At 44.2% G+C, this 27,680-nt stretch overlaps 1 protein-coding gene and 1 pseudogene across 1 annotated transcript; one reads left to right on the top strand and one right to left on the bottom strand.

The window, feature by feature from the left end:
- The first annotated feature begins 1,035 nt into the window (after window positions 1–1,035).
- On the top strand, window positions 1,036–2,535 carry LOC131233553 (AT-hook motif nuclear-localized protein 23-like). The gene has a single exon (XM_058230308.1). The coding sequence runs from the start codon at window positions 1,418–1,420 to the stop codon at window positions 2,246–2,248; it is 831 nt and encodes a 276-aa protein (XP_058086291.1). The 5' UTR covers window positions 1,036–1,417; the 3' UTR covers window positions 2,249–2,535.
- Window positions 2,536–5,223: 2,688 nt separating this feature from the next.
- LOC131233761 (heavy metal-associated isoprenylated plant protein 4-like) lies at window positions 5,224–12,836 on the bottom strand (annotated as a pseudogene).
- Between the last annotated feature and the right edge of the window lie 14,844 nt (window positions 12,837–27,680).

The following is a 27,680-nucleotide window of genomic DNA, read 5'->3' as shown; positions in this document are numbered from 1 at the left end:
GGATGCTGTTGTATGTGTTTTATCAATTCCGTCCATCCATTTTGTCAGCTTATTTTAGTGAATGAGCCTAAAAATTAAGAAGATCCAAATCATAAGTGGACCACACCATAAGAAAACAGTGTTGAATGAATGTCCACTGTTAAAAACTTCCTAGGTATTAATGTAATGTTTATTTGATATCCAACCTGTTGATACGGTCACATACACCTGGATGAAGGTCAAACACAAATATCAGCTTGATCCAAAGCTTCTATAGTCAGTGAAAGTTTCCAACGATAAGTATTGAATCCCCACTTTTTTCTATGGTGTGGTCCAATATTTGAGAGTTGGATTGCCTCATTTTTAAGTCATGACCTAAAATGAGCCGGGAAATGAATGTAGGGCGTGGATGAAACACATACATCATGGCGGGCCCACAGACCACTGACCAGTAGCCAATGCCATTGGCTACTGGTTACTGGCAGCGTCACTGGCCAATCAGCGTTCACCAAAGGAGTGGTCCACGTTCAACTGTAAAAGAGAACTGAACAAAACATACGGGAAAGTACCAGAAGTTGTGGTACAGTACCATCTTCCCTGTCAACATACCATTGGGCTAGACATCAGTACCATGAAAACGACATGCCCCTCCGTAATATCAACCGGGACAAAATTCAAACCCTTCCGAAAATCAGGTGGGCCACAGTGTTGGAATCCAGGGAAACCGACGCTCTGATTTAATTTTACATTGGTGGCCCACCTGGTGATCAGATCATCCTGATTTTCAACAAGGGTCATCTTCATAGCCGGCCATACCGTTATAATCGTATTGATCTCCTCCACAACTGGCATATTGTCGGAAAAGATGGTACTGTATGTGATTACACTCACAGTAAAAATTAATTTTACTTCTCGGTGTTTATATATATATATATATATATATATATATATATATAAGCCCCATCAACCTTGCGGCTAGGATCTTCCTATCGGAAACTCTTCGGAGGAAGGTCCACCCCTAGTGGCGCCAGGCATATCAGTGGTTGAAAATAAACGAAGACCCATAGAGGGCCCCACTTGTACACCAATCATATATAATAATTCTTCCAACACCCAACATCACCTCTCATATACACATACCTTGTGTATATATGCTTCCGCACCATCCTTTTTTAATCTCTCTCTCTCTCTCTCTCTCTCTCTCTAGAAATGGCTGCATTTCCTTCTTTTATCTCTCCCTCATCTCATCTCCTATTCTCATCCTTGTCTCTGCACTCGATCCTCGTTTTCTATTCTGTCTAGGGTCCAAGTTTCGGAGCTCTCTTTTCTCTCATCTCTTCTTTAATATTCACATATAAAATATAAATATAAATCTTTTTTTAAATTATTTTTTATTTTATTTTATATTTCTTCTTCTTCTCCTTCTTTTGATGTGGAGATGGCTGGATTGGATTTAAGCACAGCATCAAGGTACATACACCATCTCCACCGTCCGGACTTGCACCTGCAGCACCAGCCCAACTCCGACGACGACGACAACCGGGGCCAATTTGCCGCTGGCCACGATGACAGCTCTCAGGGTGGCTTTGATCTCGGGTCTAACAGCGCCGGACCCGGCGACATCGTTGGGAGGCGCCCTCGGGGCCGGCCACCCGGCTCGAAGAACAAGCCCAAGCCACCGGTCATCATCACGCGGGAGAGCGCCAATACGCTGCGAGCCCACATACTCGAGGTTGGAGGTGGGTCAGACGTCTTCGACTGCATCGCCATGTATGCCCGCAGGCGGCAGCGGGGAATTTGCATCCTGAGCGGGAGCGGCACCGTCACGAACGTAACGCTCCGACAGCCGGCCGCAGCAGGCGCGGTCGTGACGTTGCACGGGCGGTTCGAGATCCTGTCGCTTTCTGGGTCGTTCCTCCCTCCACCAGCCCCGCCTGGCGCGACCAGCCTCACGATCTATCTCGCCGGTGGGCAGGGCCAGGTCGTCGGTGGGAGCGTCGTCGGGGCTCTGATCGCAGCCGGGCCGGTAATCGTTATCGGTGCCTCGTTCACCAACGTCGCTTATGAGCGGCTGCCGCTAGATGAGGACGAGCAGCTGCAGATGCAGCCGTCTGCTTCGCAAGCTTCGGGCGGAGATGGTGGCATCGCAAACCCATTCCCCGACCCATCTTCGGCTTTCCCGTTCTTGAATTTTCCCCTCGGCATGCCGCCCAATTGTCAGCTTCCCGTCGACTGGGCAGGCAATGCTGTGGGGCGACCTCCATATTGAGAAATTCACTTCCACAACGGCCAGCTACTGTAGCAGCTATAGTGTTGTGACCTTCCCAAAATTCGAATTCCAGCGACGCTGAAGTCGATTGCATCGGAAAGAAATGGCTGTCTTTGGATTGGAAAGGTCAGCACATTCAAAGATCATGTAAAATTAGTTCTTTTTTCTTTTTCTTTTTTCTTATATTTTGCTTGTTTTTCTTCATCTTTGATTTCCTTGAGATGATGATATTTTTCTTCATGGAACTTCGCCTTTCTTGGTAAACATTGGGTTTGAGTCCTAGTCTACTGATGACTCTTGATTATAACCACCATCTCTATCTTCATAAATACTACTGACACTACTACTACAGTTACTTCCTCTAGTAGTAGTACTGTTGCTAATAATATTACAAGTCCACATCTGTTTCCTATTTCCAGGACTTTTTTTTTAATATATAAATATTATGGGTTTTGAATATTTGGGTTTTTCATTATGGGACTTTTCATAGGTGAATCTTGCAAGATTTAAGTGGGTGGGTTAATGTCTGTTTTCAGATAAAAATCTATAAAAGGGAACATGAGAAGTTAGGGTAATTTGGTTTGTGCTTGGAAAATCTTAGTTTGGAAATGATACATGGGATTTCATTCTTGAAATTCCTTTTAATTTACTGATGTGGGCTCCTTTGTTTTTTGCTTCTTCTTTGGTCTTTTTGCTTGAGAAATAATGGAACTACATGATAAAATATTGCACTTGTTTCACATTTGAGTTTTATACTTGTAGGGCCTAACTCATCAATATATCTGGCATTCATCCAAGGTTCAATCTTATACGTACAATAATAAGATCTCCATTAAAAATATTTGTCTTAAGAACGTCTATTAAACTAAAAATACTCGTAGCTATGACTCTTTTTTTATTTGACAAACATAAAATAGATATTCTTTAAGTTGGACAACCTGTGATTGAATATTTTTTAATATTTTGGTCTGTGTCGCCATTATGGATTGTGTGACCAAACATAAACATCTACAATTTCTTTGTTGCTCGGTTCTTGATGACCCTGATTGTCCATCTGTTCTTGAATTCTCTGATTTTCCTTCTGATTGTCATTTAATTCTTGATGTCCTGATTGTCCTTCTGTTCACTACCATGGTTTCCCCCCCCCCCCCCCCCCCTTGGGTCATGGGTGGGGGCAAGCTTGTATCTAGTTTTCCGCATTGGCTTCTCTTAGGTCAGCAAGTAATCATCCTTACATATTTTTTTCTTCTTCTTCTTCTTGCCTTTTTTAGTATAGAATGTCATAAAATTTCTCATTTAAAGACTGAAGAAGTCCATTGTGTAAATTTGGGGATGAAAAAACCATCATAAAATATTGAATTCTTTAGTATTTCAAACCACATTCTCGTCTTGTTCTCAGTGAAAGAAGAAGTGTGCCTTTAACTACACGAATTTCATCGACGCTGTGCCATTGTACTTTTACTTGCTCAAGTTCTAGTCAAGATGGTGAAAACTGAGGTCTCTAGCAGATAACCTATCATAGGATCATTATAATGCTTGTTTCATGGAGGAACATAAAATTCAATTCGTTTATATTCTATAACTTGTACTTATCCTAGGAATGGCAATGCCATATAGGAACCACAACTTTAATCGTCCAGAATTCTTTAGCACGTACAACCTCACAATGCTGAAGATTTTCTCACTGGAAGAATAGAATTTTAGTTGCAATGAGCTGTGTGGTGATGGAGAAATTAGTGGCCCTATCTTATTGAATCAATTGATAAGCCTGCAGTATCTTTTGTTAGAGAATCTTGAACCATCCATCTAGGTTGATTTCAATCATCCCACAATGAAAGAGCTTTCATCTGCCATGAGATGAGATTTGAGTAATCAATGCAGCATCTTCAGTACAAGAATATGAATAACATACCCGTCTGATCTCCCATAACCACAAGGGTTGCAAAATCCCTTGTGAAAACCATGTGGGGCGTGAAGAAATGCCTGTGTTGAGGCTTCCAATTTCTTCCTTCATCTCATCATTGCTATTTGAGTGGTAGGACATTCTCATGGAGTTAAAGACCATGAAAATGGAGCAAGTGAAAACTGGGAGCTCACCATCATCAATTGGCATTTTCTCCTACATGCGAAAATGCTTTAGCCATGTGCGTGGTAGATTGCACCATAAATTTGGGTATACCTAAAAATGATTCAACAAAGAGGGACAAGATATACATGGTTCATCATAAGGGAAATTCATTAATAAATCATTCCACTAGTAAGATAAGGAGAATATAAGATATAAGAAATAGAATACTAAAATATAACAATCATTTAAGAAACATGTCTCACCTTTTTTTTTTAATCCAACCAAGAGAACCTTTGGAAAAACTATCACCCATTCTCTTCAAGCAACCAAAAAAAAAACTTCTAGGAAAACCATCCTTTTTCTTCAAGCATTCAAGAAAAATTTTGGAAAAACCATCCCAACCATTCTCTTCACCTTGACAACATATGAGAAGATATCCTTAGAGAGTACTCTTTTTTTAAGAGAAAGCCTCTCTTCATTTCTTTCCTCTCAATCTTAATAAGACCAAAAAACCCTCATAACGCAACAAAAAAAAAATGACATCTCTTTACCATTTATCACATGTTATAACTTGGAGCCACATGAAAATACCCTTTTGCCTGACATGCCTAAGTGTCAAATTTGCCTTAAGAAAATACACTCACCTAAAGTTGAAGTGATGGGCCATTGCCCACCACAATCTTCACCTTAATGGCGCATTACCAAGTCGCCTTCCCACAATTCATCCCTCCAAAAACTTCACAATCAACTGTCAATTTTTTCTCTGCTATAAATATCAGATCTTCTCTTTTTCATGATTTAACCGCCACAACATTCCATGATTAAATTGCCATAGGCAAAACATTAAATACCTTGTTGATCTTTCCTTTCCACAATAGCCCACCCTACGAGAACAAGCTTTCTATGACTAAACCATCTTAGCAAAACTTCCCACTATGTTGATCTTCTCCTTTCCACAATTAACCCACTGAAAAGGAACCTCCTTCCTATAGCTGCATCGTTACACACAAAACATCAAACAATTGGTCATTGTTGGATACCCATTTCTAGAAACTCCAAAAGAAGCCCAGAGAAACCTCTTCCTCAAATCTATAACTAACATCTTTGCCCTTATTCTTCCAACTAAAAAACAAACAAGTTCAAGACCATAGAAACCACCGTGAAGCTCTGATATCACTTTTGTAAAAGAATTTAGGAAGCTCGCCATAGTCAATATAGGAAATTGACCCATCTTCCTCTTGCAAAAGTACTCCGTGTGTGTAGGTGACCATGCATAGGCTACGTGAAATAACTATCAATATAGATTTGGGTATTCATGAAAATGAGTAGAGGAGGCAAAATATTTACAATTTATCACAACGTAATGTGAAGGAAGCACTAATAAATCATTTCACTAACAAAATAAGGAGAATATAATATCCAATGTGAGTAATAACCAAATACAATAACCATACAAGAAACATCTCTTATTTTTTATCATCTGAGTACAAGTAAGAGAACCTTTGAAAAAACCATCTCACCTTTCCTATGCAAATATCCAAGAGAACCTTTAGAAAAATCATGATACCTCTTCTCTTTAAATATCTTGCGAACTTTTAGGAAAATCATCCCACTAGTACACCTTCCCTTCACTTTGCCAACACACCCAAAAAAATTCTTGGAAAAAACTCTCCTAGAGAGACACCCCCTCTTCTTCTTTTTTCTTTATTTTCTTCTTCTTTTTTCTCCAATCCATCTTGCTAGAAAAAGGGAGAACTAATCTACACTTTAAAGAAAAAATGATGTCTATGCAGCTTTTATAATATACCCTAACTCGAAGATAGATAAAAATATCCTTTCGTTCTTAAAAGGATGCATCTCACCCAATGTCCAAAATTACTATATTATCTTTGAAAAACATCCCACACCGATGGAACCTTAAATTACAGATTTTACTCCTCTCATTTTGATGCATTCACCCAAGATTACCTGGATTGTGGGTTGCTTAGGTACATGTACAGGAATGGGTACACAAAATGTTACTACGTTGCGTGGTAGCATACAGGTAGGATCATTTGGTCACTCCAATATGTACAATAAGTAGATACAATATAGTTTTATGTATGAAATGATTTTGTAATTTATATATGAATGAGGAATATAACTATCATAGGTATAGGTCATGCATATATAATATCATTTACGTGCATATCATTTCAAGAGCCAAAGTATAATATCTATGTTCTAAATATAGGTTGACATTTACCCTATTAATCTATGCTAGAAGTATAGAACCATAATTTTGAATCCATAAAAATAGTAGTCTGAATTGCAAATGACCTAAGGCAGATTCATTCAAGACCGAAAATATAGGAGGGTCCATGATTTAGATACACCCTTCCCTTGATACTATTCTAATACCTGAAGAAGGAAAAGGGTGCATGTATACAAACATGAGGTGTGCATTGAATCCCTATTTTGTTAGGTCAATTATTGGTCAACTGAATGGTACTTTAGTGCTCTTTCATTCCTAACTGGAATCGTCGTATTCCGAGACCATTTGGGCAACCGTAAGTGGGATCGTAGTCGTTGGTCCTGAATGTTCATTCAACTCCTTGGCCAATAGTAACCCTCATAACTCTCTCTTAAGAGGTCGAATTTAGGCAATTTCAGGCCATTAGAATGGTAACATCTCAAGCTTCCAAATGGGACCAGAATTGCTTAATTCAGAGACTGTTCATCCCAAAAGTACCTTAGAACTCTTCGATAGTCACTTTTCACAATGGATTGTTAAGATTTTCAAATTGTGCGATCCAATGGAGATGCCTATAAATCCATCCTTTGACGTCAGATTGGGTTGATTATTGGTCATCTGAATGGTACTTTAGTGCTCTTTCATTCTTGACTGGAATCGTCATATTACGAGGCCTTTTGAGCATCCGTAAGTGGGATCGCAGATGTCGGTCTTGAATGTTTCCTTCAACTCCTTGGCCAATAGTAACCCTCATAACTCTCTCTTCAGAGGTCGAATTTAGACAATTTATGGGCATTAGAATGGTAACTTCTCAAGCTTCCAAATGGGACCCGAATTGCTTAATTCCGAATCCGTTCATCCCGACCTAAGAGAAAAGATAGGCTCTGAATATCATATCCTATACAAAGAATTTCTACGATTTTTCCTGATCGAGCCCAACCTGACTTTATCAAGGAACATCCTACTCTTAACTAGGCGAGGGAGATTTGAAGAGTCTCGGAAAACACTGCACAATTGCCTCAAGCTCCCTTCATTGGCTAGCCCATCAGCCGGCCCATTCATCTCCCTAGGAATGTGAGTGAAACAAAAGGAACCTCCACTACCTAGCCTTCTAATCCTATCCAACCAATACTTCCAGTGCCAAGCAGGATTGGAATTGCCCTTAATACAGTCTATCAGCCATTTGGAATCTGATTCTACAAAGACATTGCTGATCCCGAGATTGACACACAACTCCATACCTTCGAACAGCGCCCGCATTTCAGCCATGCTGTTGGACGCAATACCATATCCTGTGGAAAATGCAAAGATGTACACTCAGTGTTGTTTGCTAAGATGGTAGCATATTTGAAGTTTTCCGTGCTTATGTGAAGGTCATAGCTAAGGATCTGTTTGGATGCACTATCCGATTGTAATTGCAGTATCAAGGTAATGTAGAAGAAATGACGAGATTGTTATTTCCTTTATTAGCATTCACATGGACGGTCCACGCTCCAAATTGCAATTATAATTTCAAGTTGAATCAGAAAGAAAGATAGCAATTTGAGGGCCGCTTCCTCATTGTGAGTACTAGGGACATCATTAGATTTTGATATTCCTCATATCAAACTCGAAGTTGGCAATTCATTTCACTCTTGCATCCAAACGCGCAAGTGTTCATTCAGCTAATCTAGGTGTGAAGCAATGGAGTTCTTTAACCAAGCATACCAACATGGCTAATCTTTACGTGATTTTCTAAGCAATTTATTGTAATTCTTGTATTTGATTTATTTTCTGTCCATCTGTTTTTGGTAACCATGAATCAGTTCATCCCCAAGTTAATAATATTAGAGAGCTTTTCTAAGCCCACAGGCCGGAACAAGCAGATAATGTACATGCCATCACAGGTGCTGGGGTCTGCTGTATCCAAGCCATCCATCAGGTAGGTTTTACAGATTTTCTAGACCAAGAATAAATGGTCAGTTTGGCAGGTAGGCCATGGTGTTTGAAATAGTTCATCAGTTAAAGGAACTTCAATCAAGTTTTCCCCAGCCATGCATTTGTTTAAAAATTTCTAGCCCACCGGAGGAGTGGACCAACCTGATCATCCCGGCCGATCATCTAAATAGGGTATATGATGAGTGGAGTGGGATCGAGTACTAATGTGCCATGCTGGCAGATGTGTGGCATGTACATGACGTGCCTTATACAAGGCGTGTGCTCGTACCAGAGCTCCTATATATAGAGAAAGAGGAATGCTCTCGTGAGAACTTATTGAGAACTCATCTCGGTAATATGAGAGCAAGATCTGAACCGTGCACGTGATGCAGAACCCATGAAATGCCTACAGCCCAACCTTTACCCTGACCCAAAACTTTAGTGACCCATGACAAAAGAAAACAGTTTCCTTTATATTTCTATTTATTGTTGACTCACCGACTCTGGTTGATTCACGTGCTCAACATTGCAATCCCTTCTGCTTAGATAGTTGATAGCGTACGTTAGGATTGTAAGTAGCCGGTTCCCACCATGACTTGGAAAATAATCAACCTGGCCCGGCCCAGTCAGATTCATTTACATTCTTACGTGTGAGTCAATTGCATTAGTTGGTTATTGGTATTGATGGAATGCATTAGGAGTTTGAATCCGGTCTTTAAATGGGCTTACGTTGCGTATTTGGAAATTACCCAACTGACTTGAAGGAGACGTGAAAGAAAGCTCTACGAAAAATAATGAGAGGGTAAAATGTGGCCAGATCAATGGCACCCACTTTTCCTATTCAAGTGAAATACACTCATATTGGCGCTTATTCACTCAGCCAATGTACACGTGTCACTCAATCCAAACCGTCCAAATCATAGGGGTGATGAGCCACAAGTTACACTGAAGGGATTGCCTCAATCATTTGATTTGATGGCCATTATCAGCCACAGATTAACACCAGAAATATTCAAGTCCAAATTTGATAAACTAATTTCGTCCTAGGAAATGCCCCATCTACAACCGGTGTTATGATTTGGACGGTTTGGATTGGTTTACATGGAGATCACATTTGCCATAGCTATGTGCGTGGATATAGACGATCATGGTCTGTCAGTCGGGTCAAATAATGAGTTGAAATTGACCCACTCTTCGTCTTGCCTCTGTATCGCCAGCCGAGTAGGACCTACATGCCGAGATGGTCAGATGATGATCTAAGCCGTCCATGTATTGGATCTTCCCTGTTAGAGCCATCAGAAGAAACCTACGCTGAAAGGATAGCTCTTGACCATCGATATTTATTGAATGAATTTAGAACATTAAAAAGTTATTTTCAAAACCTCATATTCAACTTTATAGATCGACAGTCAGGATAATCACTGAAGCGTGAGTACGGGATCATGGCTTGTTTACTGATACTAAGAAAACGATGGACGGTTCAAATCCTCAAAAGTTCTCAGCATGTGGGCCCCACTAAGACGACACAAGCGAGGGATCCTGAGTCGCGACAGAGGCAAGACAACTCGTGACTAAATAACTGTTTTTTTTAGGTTTGTCTTCAAACATTGCCTTGTCTCCAAATCGTGTTGCCCGAAACGTAATCCGATTCGAAAGAGACTTCGAGTAAATGTATCGTACGTACGAGGACACATACGTTTATGTGCATGCAAACGTGCAAGCACGTCTGTGGCCCAATGGCTCTGATTGATGCAACATTCACATGCTCCATCTACATGTAGAGATGCACGTGCGTGACATAATCACGTAAATGTCCTCACGGGTCTTTATTCAACTAAAAGGACCCGATTGCTAGAACTGTAAGTTTTCATCCGTGGCCGTCCGCAGATAGGACCCCCACCTTCCATGTATTACGTATTCGATGATGAACATCCCTTTCTGACCAAATTCAATGTATAAGGCCACGTATTTAAATGAAAATAGATTTAATTACTTCAACAAATCGTGATTAGTGGAAAACAGATTAATAGAAAATTCTCCTTACAAAGCAAAACAGTAGAAGTTATAATATGTAATTTCTCCTTCAAAGCCATCAACATCATAGAGCAAGCGTTTGGATTGTCATCACTGAAAGTTTGACGGGCATAGCTGTAGTGGATGAAGTAGGGAGCAATGCTTTCATTCCGTTTCAGTTCCTCTTTCTTCTCCCCCATTTTCTTTTGTTTCATCTTCTTTTCTTTTCTTTGGTTCGGGTTTCTTGGCATCGACGACAAGGATTTCTTTTGCTCTTTCTTTCTTTTCCTCCTTCTCATGTTTCTGAGGCACTATCTCGGTGTACTTGTGAGCCTTGTTGTGAAGATACTCGATCAGTTTGTGTGGGTCTATGGCACCGTTGATCGTGCAAGTCTGGGACTTTGGGTCTGTATTAACACTTTCGACACCTGCGTTCGCCGTTGGGAAAATTAGGGTTTTGAGATTGACTTGAATGAAATGTTTGATTTTGATGAAGTGAAAGACTGGTTTCTGATGCCCCACCTTCAAGGGCCCAACAGAAAACGCACCGCATGTGCCAACATGGTGCACTTGTGAGGTATCTGAGACATCCATCGGGATGCCCGCACATCCATGTCCATCTATTAGGTAAGAAATACATGTATGATGGCATGATTGGAAAATGATAACAATGATATAAATTAAATTGCCCGCTCGATTAATGAGCTGGCCTGGTTTTTAGATGGGACGACGTTCTTAATGAGTGGACAGCCTGATGAATGTTAAAGATCTAGGGCACATGTGGCACACGGAATCGGATGGTGGGGATTTGGCATTCCAATTCTTACTTTGAATCTTTACCTTTGAGTTTCAGTATCTTCTTCTTCAGGTCATACTCACATTTCTCACAGTGCATGTGAACCTTGATCACTGTTGTTTTCATAACAGCCTGAAAGAACAGCACCAACAACAGTGAAGAATTTTGGGTAAATGTAAATATTTTCAAACATATGCGCATGCCTTAATAAAGGGACATTCATTCAATAATTGATACATGGCAAGCGGTCCCACAAATCCAGATCGCCCATCTAGTACTGGGACCTTCCATGAATGACCCAGATGAACGATCCTGTCTATATATGTATGGTAGCCTTCAAATGGACTGTCAATATCAAAACAGATTCTGCAGGAGAAATCCATGGCACAAATCATATGTTCTGTGTAATTTTCAACCAGGGCCATAGAAGAGGACACGGTCACATGGCCCACTACATATATAGGTGGATCTGATGCACCAAAAATAAAAATAAAAATAAACAATATCTTCGGCTAGTAGAAAGAGGTTCTATCAAAAATACGAAATTTGCATCAAATGAAGCTAAAATGCAATGATGGAAATTTGCAAGGCATAGAAATATTATTTCTCTTAGAATTAAGACCATTTATTTTGTTTTATAAGTGATTTTTTTCTATGATTATGCTTCAAATTTTTGGATTTTTATAATATTTGTTAGATTAATTTCAATCAGGATTGATATGGATTAAGTTAAATTCAAGTTTAAACAGGATTGCAGGAAGCTTACTTTGACTTCTTTCTTCTCCTCTACTTTCTTCTTCAGTGGCATGTCTTTGTTTTTCTTGGGCAACAAAGATACCACCTCCACCTTCTTATTGCTTGTTGTCTCAATCATTCTGCCGATTTTCTTGGGATCGATCTTACCCTTCACTGTAATCTTCCCATCATTGATAGCGACATCAACGTTTTGAACTCCTGCTAAACAAGAAAGCATTGTAATAAGGATGATTATAGTTTATAGCAGCGATGCAGGCATAAGCATGAGAGATCCCGGGCAATCCATCATCTGGGACCCACCATAAAGATGCACTGGACCAGATTTCATGCCTGTCCACTCGTCGAATGGACCACATGTGACAGATGGTTTGTATTCAACATACATGCGTGGCCCACCTAATGAGTAGTGAACCGACCTGTTCTTTTGGGCAAGGGTCTGCTGGCAATGTAGCCCACATGACAAATGATGAGGATTCCACACATGAGTGATTCAGCTGGTCACCTTGGGTTCTGGAGAGGGGCTTTTGGACCTCACGTGCACATTGGCTGCAATGAAGATTGACCTTGTACACCACACAAATCACACCATCACCTTCCTCTTTCTCCTCCTTTGCATCTCTTGCCATTTTCACCACCATATACTCAAACAAAGGATCCCACAAACGTCGCAAGAAACAGGCGGTCAGGATCAACCCAAAGTGGGTGGGCTGGCCCACCTCTTTCTTGGATTTGGATGACAAGCTATGTGGGCCTTTGAGCTGAGTTGGGGTTTGGTAGGATTGGCTGAGGGTAGCTCACTTGCTCCTCTACTTACTGAAGGAGACTTGAAAGAAAACAAACCCGACCATGTGTCTCTACTCAAGGAAGCATGAAAGGGTTTTCCTGTATTTAAAGAGACTCAACAGTAGATTCTTCTTAACATATCAAAAAATCCCACCTGCGCTTTTATTAACTTGCATTATTAGCTTCATAACCGTTGATATGATAGGCCCCACCATGGATAACCCATGCAGGAAAAATCTCCCAGATGCAAAAATGCCAACCCTTTCAATTGGAGCACCCACAAAGGAATGGTTACTGAGAAAGACAATACTTCAACGGTTCACATTCAACCAAAGAAAGGCCAAATATTCTACAGCCAGGATCATACAATGTGTGGAAATTATTTTGGTGCATGGACCACCCAGTGTGAGGCCCCTCATATCAACGGTTTGGATTACAGAACCATGCACCCCATTTGCATAAACTGAAAACCAGAACATACAGTACAAAGTCAGGCCCACATGATTGCTTAAATTTACAATAGATGCACCTTTTTTCTACTTCTTGTAATCCAACGGTACCAAGCTTTACCATTTTATTCCCAAAAGTAGAAAGAAGGGGTGTTTCTATCAAAAAAGTGTGGGTGCAACCAGTGGGTCCCTTTCAGGGTAGAAGAGCCAATGGTTGGTGGACAGACGATGAGGGAAATCTGACGGGGTATATTTGAGCCATTTCCCTTGTAAGAAAGCCCATGATCCGTTTATGTGGTGCGCACGCTCTTAACGTGCGCACCGAGAAGTTTTCTGATAAATGAGAATGATTCTGGCCATGATTAACGGTCGAGATCTTTCGGTAAATTCTTGAAACTTTTTTGGACCGCTCCTTTTAGTTTTGAAAGTTGACATGCAATTCTACTTTAGTCAATCTATGCGGACAACCTCCGCAGCTTATTGATTCTGCCCGTATTTCACTAATAACGGCGATAAAGAAGAATTTTGATACTCTGGTAGAGTGTCATGGATGATGCGCAGGCGTTAAGAAATTGCAGGTGGGGCATACAATCTGCTTAAATCACTCTATATCAATGGTGGGTCCCATGTGGCTCTTAGACCAAAAATTATACTGATTAAATTTGCGGACTGGCTGATTGGAGGAAATTAATTGGACGGTCGATATTAAAAGTAGTCACTGGTCATAATTCAGCAGGAAAATGGCCATTACAGATACAGAGGTTAGGACAATTCGATAGGGAGCAGATTGAGTGGTGACGCTAACGCTGTGAGGCCCACCGTGATGTATGTGTTGATGTAAATGTCCGATTCCTCCTCTTGGACCTTCGTGTACCTGCACAAAAGAAAAAGGGACAAAGGAGACCCTGGCTTGAGCAGGGGACCCTCCGATGCCAAAGTCGGGCCTGGATTCTAGGTCTAAGAGTATTGAGGAGCTTTTTAGAGAGGATTTGTTCCGTACCTCTCAAGGTGACAGGGGTCCTTCTTTTATAGCTACTGGGGCGTGTGTCGCACGAGGATTCTCTTCCCGATATTGAGCGCGGGATCTTCTCCTGGGATCACGGGGATAGGATCGTGCCCATCTTGAGCCTTCATCCGATCCCGTGAGCTTCGGGGTCGGAGATCTTATCCCAAGATATCCGGGATGAGGCTCGTCCTAGCGATGGTCGGTCTGGCAGGGTGGTCCGCCCGACGCATGCCCGGGACGCTGATGAGTCGTCCGAACCGACTCAACCTTTGTCTCGGTTTAGCGAACCATGCCTCGGACTTGACACATCCTTTTGTGATCCGAGGCATTAAGTCCGAGTCTGCGGACTTGTATTGTTTATTCCCAACAGGTAAGCCCCCTACTCCGTGTGTTTCATATGACACTTAGGAGTAGCGAGTTTAGTCGGTTCATAACCCGGTCCGAGACAAGTAGGTTGTCATTTAATGCGTTCCATGTCGCCTTTGACGGGAGGCGGTTCGGTTCCTGACATCGCATGCGCCGTCAGCCGTCAAATCGCTTATCCCGCCAATGAGGGTTGGACACGTAGCAAGGGCATTATTGTCGTCAGTCGACGAGCGCCACGTGTCGAGTGGGGGAATCGATGCAGGCGTCGAATCATTTCCTCATTAATTACTCCCGCCGTATGGCAATCTTATAAATTGGTGGGGGTCCCGCATTTTGAACTTCTATTGCCATTCCTACTTTTCATTCCCTTTGGAGCCTTCTCAGTCTTTCATCTTCTTCCTTTCCTCTCTCTTAACCGTCAGCGCTTCCTTCCGCCATTTCCGTTTTCCTTTGTCCCTCCGGTGAGTTTCTCCTCCCTCTCTATTAGATAATAATGGCGGGTAGGGGTTCTCGAAGTCCCAAGGGGGGAGGCGAAGCGCAACGGTTTTGGAATGTTGCGGAATCGCCTTCCTTCCTGACGGAGATAGCAGTGGATGCCACGCTTTTCTATCTGAGAGAGTCACGGAAGCTCCGGCGGAGCGCCCTTCCCTTGTTCCTTCTCGTGGTGGGTCGTCTTTATTAAACCGCCCGGGAAGGCCTAACTTCCCAAGGGGCAGGAGGAAGATGAGGAGGAAGAAGATGAAATGTTGATTGACGGAAACCTCCACCCAGTTCGTTGATGAACCGGCGCATGCCGAGTCTGAAGGAGAAGGATCGGGGGAAGATTTAAGCGGTCCGGTTCCCTCAGTTTTAACTGAGGCGGACTTAGACAGAATCCGGATCGGGTATCACATCCCCGAATCGGTCATCACCTATCTCCCCCGTCCAAATGATTTGCCGGATCACCCTCCTGCTGGGGCGGTCGCCATTTACCAAGTGTCAATGCAATGCGGCTTGCGTCTGCCCCTTCAGGCCATCGTCCGGGGAGTATTGTCTCGCATTCAGATTGCCCCGGGGCAGATAGTCCCGAATGGGTGGAGGAATTTATTCGGGTGTGCGGTGTTGTGGGCCGAGATGGAACAGCCACCGCTCACAGTCGACGAATTTCTCCACCTGTACCAAGTGCGGGTGAATCCGAACTACCCTGGCTTCTACGTCTTCGCTGCTTGGCGAGGCGGAGGCGGTTCCTTGATAACTGACCCTCCCACTTCCAACAAACATTGGAGAGAGCGTTGGTTTTGGGCATGTGGTCGGTGGGAGACTGATGACTCCGGGTCTTACGAGGCTCGTGTTCCTCGGACATTCCAGAGGGCAGGTGACTTGGGTTCTCTCTCTCTCGTCCTTTTTCATTTTCTGTAATATTCTGAGTCTGAAGGACTTGTGTCTGGGAGATATCCCGAAGAAGCGGGCGAAGCGGCTTCAGTGCCTCGGCTCGGATCAAAGAGTTGAGGACGTTGGATCCGGTGACAGGTCTTGGAAGGTGCTTCTACGGAACGCCTTCATCTTGCAGTCTAGACTCGGAAGTCACGGGTAATTGAAAATGTGTCTTCTGAGTTTTTTCCCGACTTACTTCGTTTTTTTTTTTTTTTTTTTTTTTACGATCTTATGAACAGGTCCCAATCTCAGGATTATTCACGAGCCGGCTCCCTCAGAATGACCGGAGCTCGTCCTCCCCTTAGGGCGGTTCACGAAGTTGAAGGCTCCTCCGCGGTCGGTTCTTCTGTGGGCCTCCTAAGAGGCAAAAGGTGGTGCGGAAGGAGAAAGAACCAGCTCTTCCGCCCCTCCCGTCGTCGTAATTCCCGACCTGGAAGAAAGGGCGGAGGAGTTGCCTCGGAACCTCAGGCGGCACCCGACTCGGCGAACGTTGAAACGGACGTTCCGAGACGGGAGGAAGAGACCAGGGCCGCGTCTTCCGGAGGGGAAGGTGAGACGAGGACCGCATCCTCCAGAGGGGAAGGGTCGTCTGTCCTGCAGCAAGTGGTATCGGGGATGGTTCCCTGGGCCTTAGCCCACGGTGGCGAAAGAGAGTTCGTGAGGCTCTATAACGCCCCGTCATAACCGTCAGCCATGCAGCGAGGATGCTTTTCGAACTCGCTCCCTGCTTGATAAGGCCGGCAAGGAGCTATCCTCAACTCATCGGCTGCAAGCTCTTCCGGAAGCCGAAGGGCGACGCGAGGAGGCCGAAATCCGGTCGGCATCCTGACAGGAGGCGCTCTTGCCGGAAGGCCGCCGAAGATGCGGGAGCAGGCGGCTTCCTCCGAAAGAGCCTTGGATGAAGCGGAGCGGAGGTCGCTCGAATCGGCTCTGCTCTCCGAGGTAAGAAGAGAACCGGCGAATTCTCGCTGTTCATGCTTCGTGCGCAGATGACTTAGCTCGGGCTAAGCTTGAGGCGGCGGAGCGTATTCAGCAGGCCGACGAGAAGATTCGGGAGGCTGAGAAGGCTAGGGACCAAGCCGTCCAAGCTTTCCTTGAGTCGGCAGAGTTCGAGGACGAGAGGGACCGCTTGTTCCAAAGCGGATATCTGGAATGCGTCAAGGATATAAAGGAATCTTTTCCTGACCTTGACCTTTCAGAAATCGAGGGTGGAGCAGCCTCGGAACCCGAGAACCCGGACGCCGCTGCCGAAGACACTGCTGCTGGGGGCGAGGCCGGTGCATGAGGACAGTTACCAGGGCCCTTTGATTTTTTTTTATTCACTTTGATGTAGTCACACATTGTATTTGTACGTGCTTTGATGAATGAAAGAAAAATACTTAGCTTTATTCATTTGATTTGGCTTTAATCTTTCTTAGTTCAGAGTCTTTAAACATTGAGTACCGAGCTAGGGATAGTAGACCTTGAGGTGTTCAGCGTTCCAAGGGTGAGGCAATGGTTGTCCGTTTAGGTCTTCTAGCCGATACGTTCCTGGTCGTATGGTGCCCGAGACGATATAGGGTCCTTCCCAATTGGGTCCCAGCGTACCCGATCCAAATTCCTTGGTGTTGGAGAAAACTTTCCGGAGAACCATATCTCCCATTCGAAACCTTCTAACCTTAACTCGGTATTGTAGAACCGAGCCACTTGTCGGTGTGCTCCGTGCGCAGCCGCGCCACTTCCCTTTGTTCGTCCAAAAGTCGAGTCCGAGTGCAAGGAGTTCTTCATTCTCTTCGCATTGAATGAGGTGATTCGAGCCGAAGGTAATCCGACTTCAACGGGAGTGAGGCTTCTGAGCCATAAGCTAGTGAAAACGGAGTCTCTCCTGTGGTTCGAGTGGTAGTTCGGTAAGCCCAAAGAATCTTCGGGAGCTCTTCGGCCCATGCTCCTTTGGCCGGCCAAGCTTGGTCCGAAGATGTTGCTTGATAATCTTGTTAACCGCCTCAACTGTCCGTTGGTTTGAGGGTGATGAGGTGAAGAATAAACGTTTCTGATTCGAGGTTGTCGCACATCTCGCAAAAGCTCCTATTATCAAATTGCCTTCCATTGTGTGTAATAATGGGGTACTCCGAATCGGCAGATAATGTTTTTCCATACAAACTCGGTGATCTTCTGCTCGGTTATTTTAGCTAATGGCTCCGCCTCGGCCCACTTCGTGAAATAGTCCACTGCTACCACGGCAAACTTGGTCTGACCTTTTCCCATAGGGAGCGGGCCTATGATGTCGACACCCCATTGTGCGAAGGGCCAGGGACCAGTCATCGGCGTCAGTGCCTCGGGGGCTTGCCTCGGAATCGCTGCGAATCGTTGACATTTGTTGCATTTTTGGACGAGCTGGCGATCGTCGTGTTGGATAGTGGGCCAGTAATATCCCTGTCGTAGGACCTTATGGGCGAGAGATCGCCCTCAAGAGTGGTTTCCGCAGATTCCTTCATGAATTTCCCGTAATACATAGTCTGCCTCGCTGGGTTTGAGGCACCGCAGCAACGGGGCGTAGTAACCTTTCTTATAGAGGGTTCCGTTGAGTATGGTGTAACGGGAGGCTCGGATCTTAATTCGTCGAGCCTCGGCGCGATCCTCGGGCAACTTCCCTTCGTCAAGGTATTGGCGGATTGGATCGATCCAGGATGGTTCCGAGTTGATTGTATTGACGGCCTCGCTAATTGGTTCATCTATACTCGGCTTATCGACGTATTCGACAGGGACGGACCTGGGTATTTCATCTTCATCGGCTGAGGCGAGCTTTGCTAACAAATCGGCTTTGCTGTTTTCCGTACGAGGGATCCGAGTGACACGACAGAGTTGAAATCCGTTGATAAGTTCTTTCGCTTTCTGCATGTACGCTCTTAACTGGTCTTTCCGTGTCTGGTATACACCGGTAACTTGATTAACAACCAACTGAGAGTCGCTGAAAACACTGAGGTGCGTGACCTCCATGCTAGCGGCGAGACGGAGGCCGAGTAACAACGCTTCATATTCCGCCGTATTGTTCGACGCTTGGAACCCAAGTCGTAAGGCATACTGTATATAGGTATGATCGGGGGTTTCCAGCACAACCCCAGCCCCACTTGCCTTCGAGTTGGAAGAACCGTTGACAAACAGTTTCCAGGGAATAGGGCAGGTAAGGGTCGGGGGAGTGGTTGTTGTTGGAACTGCAACATCCTTTGGCATATCGTTGGCCTGGGGCTCGGATGGTGGCGTTCCCTCGGCGATAAAATCAGCTACTGCTTGCCCTTTGATTGCTGCCTTTGGTCTGTATTGAATGTCAAATTCACTCAATTCGATGGCCCATTTCGTGAGTCGGCCGGAAGCTTCTGGCGAAGCGGAAGATCGGTCATTACGATGATGGTATGGGCATGGAAGTATGGCCAGTCGGCGAGAGGAAGTAATTAAAGCCAAGGTAATTTTTCCAGGCTTGGGTATCTTGTTTCGCCGGCAATAATGCTTTCCGACGTAGTAAACCCAGCTTGCTTTCCTTCGATTCCCGTATCAAAGCCGAACTAACCGCTGTCGGACACCGCTAGGTAAAGGAGCAAAGACTCCCCGATTGGGCTTTGATAAGAGAGGTGCGAACCGAGGCATGATTTTAATTGTTGGAATGCCGCTTCACATTCTTCCGTCCCATTGTTTGTCTCCCTTTCAACTTGAAGAAAGGGAGACATCTATCCGTGGCTCTGGACAGGAACCGATTAACTGCGACTCGTCCAGTCAACCTTTGGATGTCCTTCATCGTTTTAGGGGATTCCATATCAATCAAAGCCTTTCTCTTCTCCGGGTTTGCCTCTAGTCCTCGCTGACTAACCAAGAAACCGAGGAACTTTCCAGAGCGCACCCCAAATGCGCATTTATTTGGATTCAGCTTCATCCGAAACTTTCGTAGGGTGAGAAACATTTCTTCCAAATCGATCACATGATCTGCCGCGTGTCTACTTTTGACGAGCATGTCATCAATATATACTTCCATGGTTCGGCCTATAAGCCGAGCAAAGATTTTAATAACTAATCTATGATAGGTTGCGCCATTCTTCAGACCAAATGGCATCACTCGGTAACAATAAAGGCCTTTGTCGGTGACAAAGGTAGTTTTTGATTTATCTGTCTTATGCATTGCAATTTGATTATATCCTGAATAAGCGTCCATAAAGCTAAGGAGCTCATGTCCGGCGGTACTATCTACTAGTTGGTCTATCCTTGGAAGTGGAAAGTTATCCTTTGGGCAGGCTTTATTTAAGTCAGTATAGTCAATACAGACTCGCCACTTCCCGTTGGATTTCTTTACGAGCACGACATTCGCGACCCACTCTGGATAGTACACTTCTTCTATGAAATTAGCCTGGAGGAGTTTGTTGACTTCTTCTTCAATGATAGCGTAACGTTCAGGGCCGAGCGGTCGCCGCTTCTGTCGGATCGGTCGATACGACGGATCGATGTTAAGTCGGTGAGTCACCACAGAGGGGTCAATCCCGGGCATATCTTCATGACTCCAGGCAAAGACGTCGGCGTACCTACGGAGCAGGGCTATCAGCTTTTCTTTCAAAGGGGACTGCAGAGACGAGCCAATTCGTATTGTCTTGGATCCATCTGTCTCGACCAAGGGGACCGGGACAAGATCCTCGACCGGCTGTCCTCGTTCGTAATTCTCGCCCCGAGGGTCCAATGATTCGATCGTTAATTCGCTGGTCGGACTTTTGTCGGCGGCTCCTTTTACGGCTATCATGTAACATCGCCTCGCATCCTGCTGGTCTCCTTTGACGATTCCTACTCCCGACTCGGTCGGGAATTTCATTGAAAGATGGTATGTGGATACCACGGCCTGGAGGAGACTCAATGAAGGTCGGCCGAGTATTGCGTTGTATACCGATGGTTGATCGACGACCAGGAAGCCTACCATCATCGTCGTCTGACATGGGGCACTACCAGCAGTGAGTGGTAACGAGACAATCCCTTCAGGCAGTACCTGTCCTCAGGAAAAATCGATCAACGGGGTCCGAACTGGGCGTAGTGTGGACCGTTCGATCCCCATCTTGTCGAACGCCTGGGTAAATAACACGTCTGCAGATGACCCCGTATCGACGAGTATCCAAAACACTTTTCGGTTAGCGATAGTCAGGGTGACAATCAATGCGTCATCGTGGGGGTGATAGATGCCTCGGTCATCTTCCTCTGTGAACGAGATGCAATATCTTTCTCTTTTCTTCTCCTTTGGTGACCGATCGATGATCATGAGCTCGGACTGAGGCTGACTAAGTTTTCTTGCATGACTCCTTCGTGCATTGTTTGAGTCGCCCCCACCTTGTGGACCGCCGATAATCGTCCGGATTTCTTCCATAGGCTGGCTCTCGGTCGGGCGTGCCTCAGCCGGCCTAGCTTTAACCATATGTTCTCTGAGTCGGCCGTCTTTTATGAGTCGTTCGATCTCTTCTTTTAGGTGACGGCAATCACTTGTGTTATGCCCGTGATCACGGTGATAATGGCAGTATTTATCCTTGTCCCGCCGATTAGGATTACTCCTGAGCTTACTGGGCCAGTTAACAAAGCCTTCGTTTTTTATTTCCATCAATACCTCTTCCCGAGTCTTGTTCAGGAGTATACGCGGAAAATCTTCGGTCCGGCCGCTTGCCCGACCTTCGCTCATCGCGCGCTTGATCATCCTTGCGTTTCCTTCCTCCGGCCGAGTCGGCTTCCTTTTTGGTTGACTCTTTGGCCAAGGTTTTAGTTTCACGCAGGATTCGCGCTTCCTCGGCATTCGCATACTTATCCGACCGTGCCATAAATTCTGCCAGAGTATCGGGCGGAGTTTTGTCTAGAGATGCCAGGAATGGCTTATCTCTAACTCCTTGCATGAGCGCATTGAGAGCCGTTTCTTCCGAATGTTTTCGAACCTGAAGGGATTCGAAATTAAAACGCTTGATATAATCTTTCAGTAGCTCTCCCTGCTTTTGAACTACGTTGTTCAGATGCGGGGGGCTTCAATTTCTTTTTTCCACCGATGAAGTTGGTGAGGAAGGCGTCGCTCAGCTCAACGAATGAGCTGATGGACTTTGGTTTCAACTGTTTGAACCACGGTCGAGCTACATCGGTCAATGTAAGAGAAAAGGCCCGACACATTACCGCATCCGAGGCATCGTGGAGCTCCATGTAGGTTCTGAAGCATTCGATATGCTCCGTCGGGTCGGTCTTGCCGGTGAAAGGTTGAGGTAATCGAAACCTCTCGGGCAATCGGGCCTTTAGTACCGAGTCCACAAAGGGGGACGCCTTCGCTTCAGACCCGGTTGGATATACATTTCGGCCGTGCTTTATGTCCGCCATCTCTTTCGCCATTTCTTCCCGCACTTCTCTTTTAAAATTTTGAATATCGGCTTTCCAAGGTTCACTGCTCTCTGCCGTGCCTTCCATGGATGGGCGATTGCGCCTTCTTCGTTCTATCTCGTGCCGAAGATCAGTCGGGGGGAGGGAAGCGTTGGCTGACTGCGCTGGAGATGGTTCTGATCCGCCTTGGGGTTGGCTCGGCCGGAAAGACTGCGGTGAGGATCAACCGCCGCCGCCGGTACGTGCGCTGTCTCCCCTTGAGGATGCGGGAGTGGCTGCATTTGCTGCTGATACATTCGTTACAGCATCTGCTTCATCATATTCATATCGGAGCGGATTTCTTGAACCTCCTTGTCCAACCGCCCATCGTCGCGACCCCGCTGATTGTTGTTTGTTCTGGTCGCTCCTCGTTGGCGGTTGTTAGGTGGGTTCTGGGCTGCGGGGCGCGATTGGACCCGCTGGCCCTGTAATCGCATTCTCATTCAAATCTTCTTCTGGGACCGTCCTTCTAGTCATCACCATTGAAATCGGTATAGAGATACGAGATGACTTTTTGTACGGTTCCCACAAACGGCCATGTTGATGCAAATGTCCGATTCCTCCTCTTGGACCTTCGTGTACTGCACAAAAGAAAAAGGGACAAAGGAGACCCTGGCTAGAGCAGAGACCCTCCGATGCCAAAGTCGGCCTGGGATTCTAGGTCTAAGAGTATTGAGGAGCTTTTAGAGAGGATTTGTTCCGTACCTCTCAAGGTGACGGGGTCCTTCTTTTATAGCTCGGGGCGTGTGTCGCACGAGGATTCTCTTCCGATATTGAGCGCGGGATCTTCTCCCGGGATCACGGGGATAGGATCGTGCCCATCTTGAGCCTTCATCCGATCCCGTGAGCTTGGGTCGGAGATCTTATCCCAAGATATCCGGGATGAGGCACGCCCGATGGTCGGTCTGGCACGGTGGTCCGCCCGACGCATGCCCGGACCCGATGAGTCGTCCGAACCGACTCAACCTTTGTCTCGGTTTAGCGAACCATGCCTCGGACTTGACACATCCTTTTGTGATCCGAGGCATTAAGTCCGAGTCTGCGGACTTGTATTTTTTATCCCCAACATCTTGCAAGGGGCATTGTCCTCTCCATTGTTGGTCATTCAGGGGAAAGCCTCGAAACCAACTCAATCCAAACCGCAAGTGGACCACACTGTGGGAAAGAAAAAGCGAGGACAATGACACCAACAGTTGAAACCTGCATGGAGCCCATTGTAGTGTTTATTTACAACATGTGGACAAGGGGAAAACACAAATATCAACTCGATCCAAAACTTGTGTGACATTAATAAGCTTTTAATGGTGGGCTTTCAATCAACATTATTTCTTGTGATGTGGTCAAATTGAGCTTTTGATCTACTTCATTTTTTGGCTCATTAAAAGGATGATTTTGCACACACACCCCACGTACTCATGCACCCACCCATACTATATTGGCAGTCAGACCTAGTCTCAATGTTGAAACAGACTCGGTCTACCTTTGAGCCATTGAGCCAGACCAGGTTGACATGGGTAAATTATATACGTCACAGTGGGCCCCACAGGCCCAATGCCCTGGGTATTGGGGTCACTAACCAATCTGCTTCCAATTCAATTGATTTGCCTTTTGGAAGATAACCTATCTACAATGATTCCAGCAATTTGGACGGTTTAGCTTGGGTTAATTTTTGCCACGTGTACAAGTTCTCAGTGACTGAGTATCAAACAAATCTTAAATTCATGATTAGATGTAAAGAGTCATTAATTCATGATTAAATGTAAGGAGTCATTTGGAATCTTAACTCTGTGAGAAGACGTGGTAATTGTGATGTTTGGGTGAAATTCATGATTAAGGGGTTATTAATTCACGATTGTAAAGGGTCGTTTGGGAGTTTGACTAATTGAGATGTTTGGGAAGGATGAATTGGAATCTAACACTTTTTTGAAATCATACAAAATCATGGGATTTCATTTAAGATATATTCTAATTACCACTGATTTGCAAGTCAGTTCACTCTTTCTTCCAAACACAATTTGATGATTTTGATTTTAGGATTGTAGGATTTCAATTCAAATAGATTATATGTAAATGCCAATGCATTTAGATACATGCTCTCAGACGAATTATATGGTCCTGGTCCATTAGAGCTTGAGCATTGTTGTATCTATTTTTCATAAGTTTCTTCATGGTATTATCCTCACCGTTTACATAATGGGTCCTACTTTGATGTAGGACATATATAACATAGATACATTCGTAGCATGGTTAGATCAAAATAATGTGAATTATAAATTAGCCATAAATTTTGATCTGGTTATCGTTATGAGGCACACAATGTATCAATCTTTACCATAACGAGCCGTCCAATGTGAACCAACTCATAACATAGGTCATGTCTATCAATTTTGTTAGAAAATGTGCACTTTCAACTTAAAATTGAAATTTTATAAAAAATTATTATTTTTAGTAATTCTAATTTTTATAATATTTCTTTATTTCTAGACTTTTAAGATTTTTTCTTTTTTTAAAATAAACTGTAATCATAATAGGACTCTTTTAATAAATGTTTTATTTGAAATTTTTATTTTTAGAAATTATGGTTTAATTTTTTTAACAGAATTAGGACTTTTATTAAGATTAAAATTTTGCTAATTTTAGTAATTATAAATTTTGGTTTATTTTTTTCTTTATTAATGGTGTAATTGAGACTAATACATATTAGACAATTATTGATTAATAAAATTTTGAATTTTTTTTCTTGTTGATTGAAAAAAATAAACCCTTACGAATTTAAGGTTTTAATGACTTTATCATTCTCCCTTCATGCTCTAAAAAGAAATGTCCATTGGATGATTCTATCTATCCCATCTATGATAATTTATTTTTGATGGGCTTAATCTAAGAAGAAATCTCCATTGGATGATTCTATCCATCCAACCTATGATATTTTATTTTTCAGTGGTTGTGCTATTTCCCAACCGTTTATCCATAGGCCACTCATCCAGGGGTTAGAATCGACTCATCATGGAGATTTTCTACGAATCACCCCTCCATTGTGGTTTCCATCAAATCAACAGTCGGATCCTTGGACCATGTGCCCGACCTGAACCACAGGCTGGGGCATCCGGACACTAGTAGATCCTCATGCATTAAGACCCTATAATTCCTCCTAAATAGGATCGATCAAGTGGTTAATGGTAGTCTTTTTGCCAAACACTAGCCATGGTGGCACACGTGTGAGATAGCGGTTTTTAATCAGGTTGGCCATACTGAATGTGCCCTACCCAGAAAAACAACAGCTTGGTCCACCTGTCACATGGGCCAATGAGTACCAAAAAAAAAACCAACAGTCCAGATTCGACACACGTTTGGAGGACAGCTGATATCTGGACCTCCTTATTTTAGGCCTGGGCATATTCACTCGGCCAGGCCCTAGACAGCATAGAAAATCTTAGGCCCAAACGAGCCCAAGTCAAGCCACCGACTTTTTTTCAGAACTTGTACACGTGGCAATACATAAGTCAAACCATAAACCGTCGAAATTCTGGATCTCGCTTTAGAAGGGTAAGAAGTCCTGGCTGTTCTGCTTTGGCAGAGCCGATTCAGCATGGCCTGGGCTGACTCAGGCCCACTTTATGGGCTTGACTTGGACATGCTTTGGACCAGCCCGGCTTGTTTAGAGCCCAGTTGTAAATGGGTGGGGGTTTTGGTAGAATGCGAGGTCTGCATCACAGTTACCATGCAGTACCTGCTTACCACTATTAAAGGGCACATGTGTAATGCATTTAGGCCGTTCATTGGATCAGTTGCAATATGAGAATGCCACGTACTAAGTTCAGGGTAGTGCGCTCATCTGGACCATTCATTGGGTAGTGCTTGTGAACATACGATGTACAAAGTTCAGGAGGGTGTTGCACTCATCAGCAGAACAGTACTAGTTTTAGTCCACGGAAACATGCAATATCTGATATATGGCTCGGTTGGCATGCGCGTTATAGCGGTCGAAATCAGGACTTGCATGGTCATGTAGAGCTGTACTCGAGTTGAGTTAGCTCGGTCAGCTCACTCGACTCGGGAAAGCTTGACTCACCTCGGCTCAAACTGGATTCGGACGAAATCGAGCGGGTTTCTGGAGCTCGAAAAATTTTAAAGCCTACCCATGCACAAGATCAATCTATGGCTGACATTTCGTCATCAGATTATCAGCAAGGGACAGCTGAAAAGCCCGACACAAGAGTACAAGCCCTCCAAAGGACCTAAGCTTAAAGCAAGTCCAAATCACTCAAACCTAGAAGGATGCCCCACCGCATTGAATGATAGCTAGAATATGGAAATAATATCTCCAAGCTCTGGAAACGGTTTTTCTGCACACAATGGTCACAGCACTTAAGACCAGGAGATCTGCACATCAAGAGATTAAACCAACTGGTACTTGAAAATACTAATTCCACACCCATCTTTGGAAAGCAAAAATAATTTTTCTATGCCTATGAAACCTGTCCGCACTTTGTATTTTCTCTCTCCAAACTTGGACCGACTCACGGATGGCTCCCAAAATAATGTTTATTCCTTTATTATATATCTCGTGGTTCCTTAATTGTTTTTACATCTTTTCTTCTTGGTCCTTACACATTTAGAAGAATGTTTTGATTGGTGGAGAGGATAAGCAATTCTTCCTTAGGGAGAGAATGTTATGTAGGAAAGAAATCGTATTACTTGTTAATAAATGAGCTATGCAGAGAGAGGCCTAAGCATTAGTTTTTTTTACTAAAATTTCTGATATTTTCCTTTTCTCATATCTTGTGTGAGTGTGAGAGGGGACTAAAGCTCTTGATCTTCAGGTGGGTCCCTCCATTTGGGCCATTTCTAATCCTTGGATGCGTCCCTGCTTAGTGTCATTTGCTAACCATCGTTCTCCACTGCATGTTTCGTCAGTTCCCACTAATCAGGTCAGCATCAACTAGAATTGGTGCAAGCTTTGTTCCTCAAGTAACTCTCTCCATCCCTATTCAACTCTGTTCTAATCAACGTGCCTCCCAAAGTTGATGGGGTAGAGAGAGGAGCTACATTGGCTCCGTAGACAAAGATTCGACAGGCCAAAGAGATTGCTAAGCTCCAAAGGCAAATGGAAGAATTGATCTTATGGAACGCATAACCTCTGAATCCGCCACGCGATGATGTAAGTCATGGATTGGAAGACGATAAGGCTCCCCATCGATGTATGGTTCCATTGACAAAGGTTGATGAAAGGGATGAGAGTATA

The sequence above is a fragment of the Magnolia sinica genome, chromosome 18 (genome assembly GCF_029962835.1).
Source record: "Magnolia sinica isolate HGM2019 chromosome 18, MsV1, whole genome shotgun sequence".
Lineage (NCBI taxonomy): Eukaryota > Viridiplantae > Streptophyta > Magnoliopsida > Magnoliales > Magnoliaceae > Magnolia > Magnolia sinica.
The sequence above is the reverse complement of the archived record's forward strand: the minus strand, read 5'-3'. Positions and strand labels throughout refer to the sequence as shown.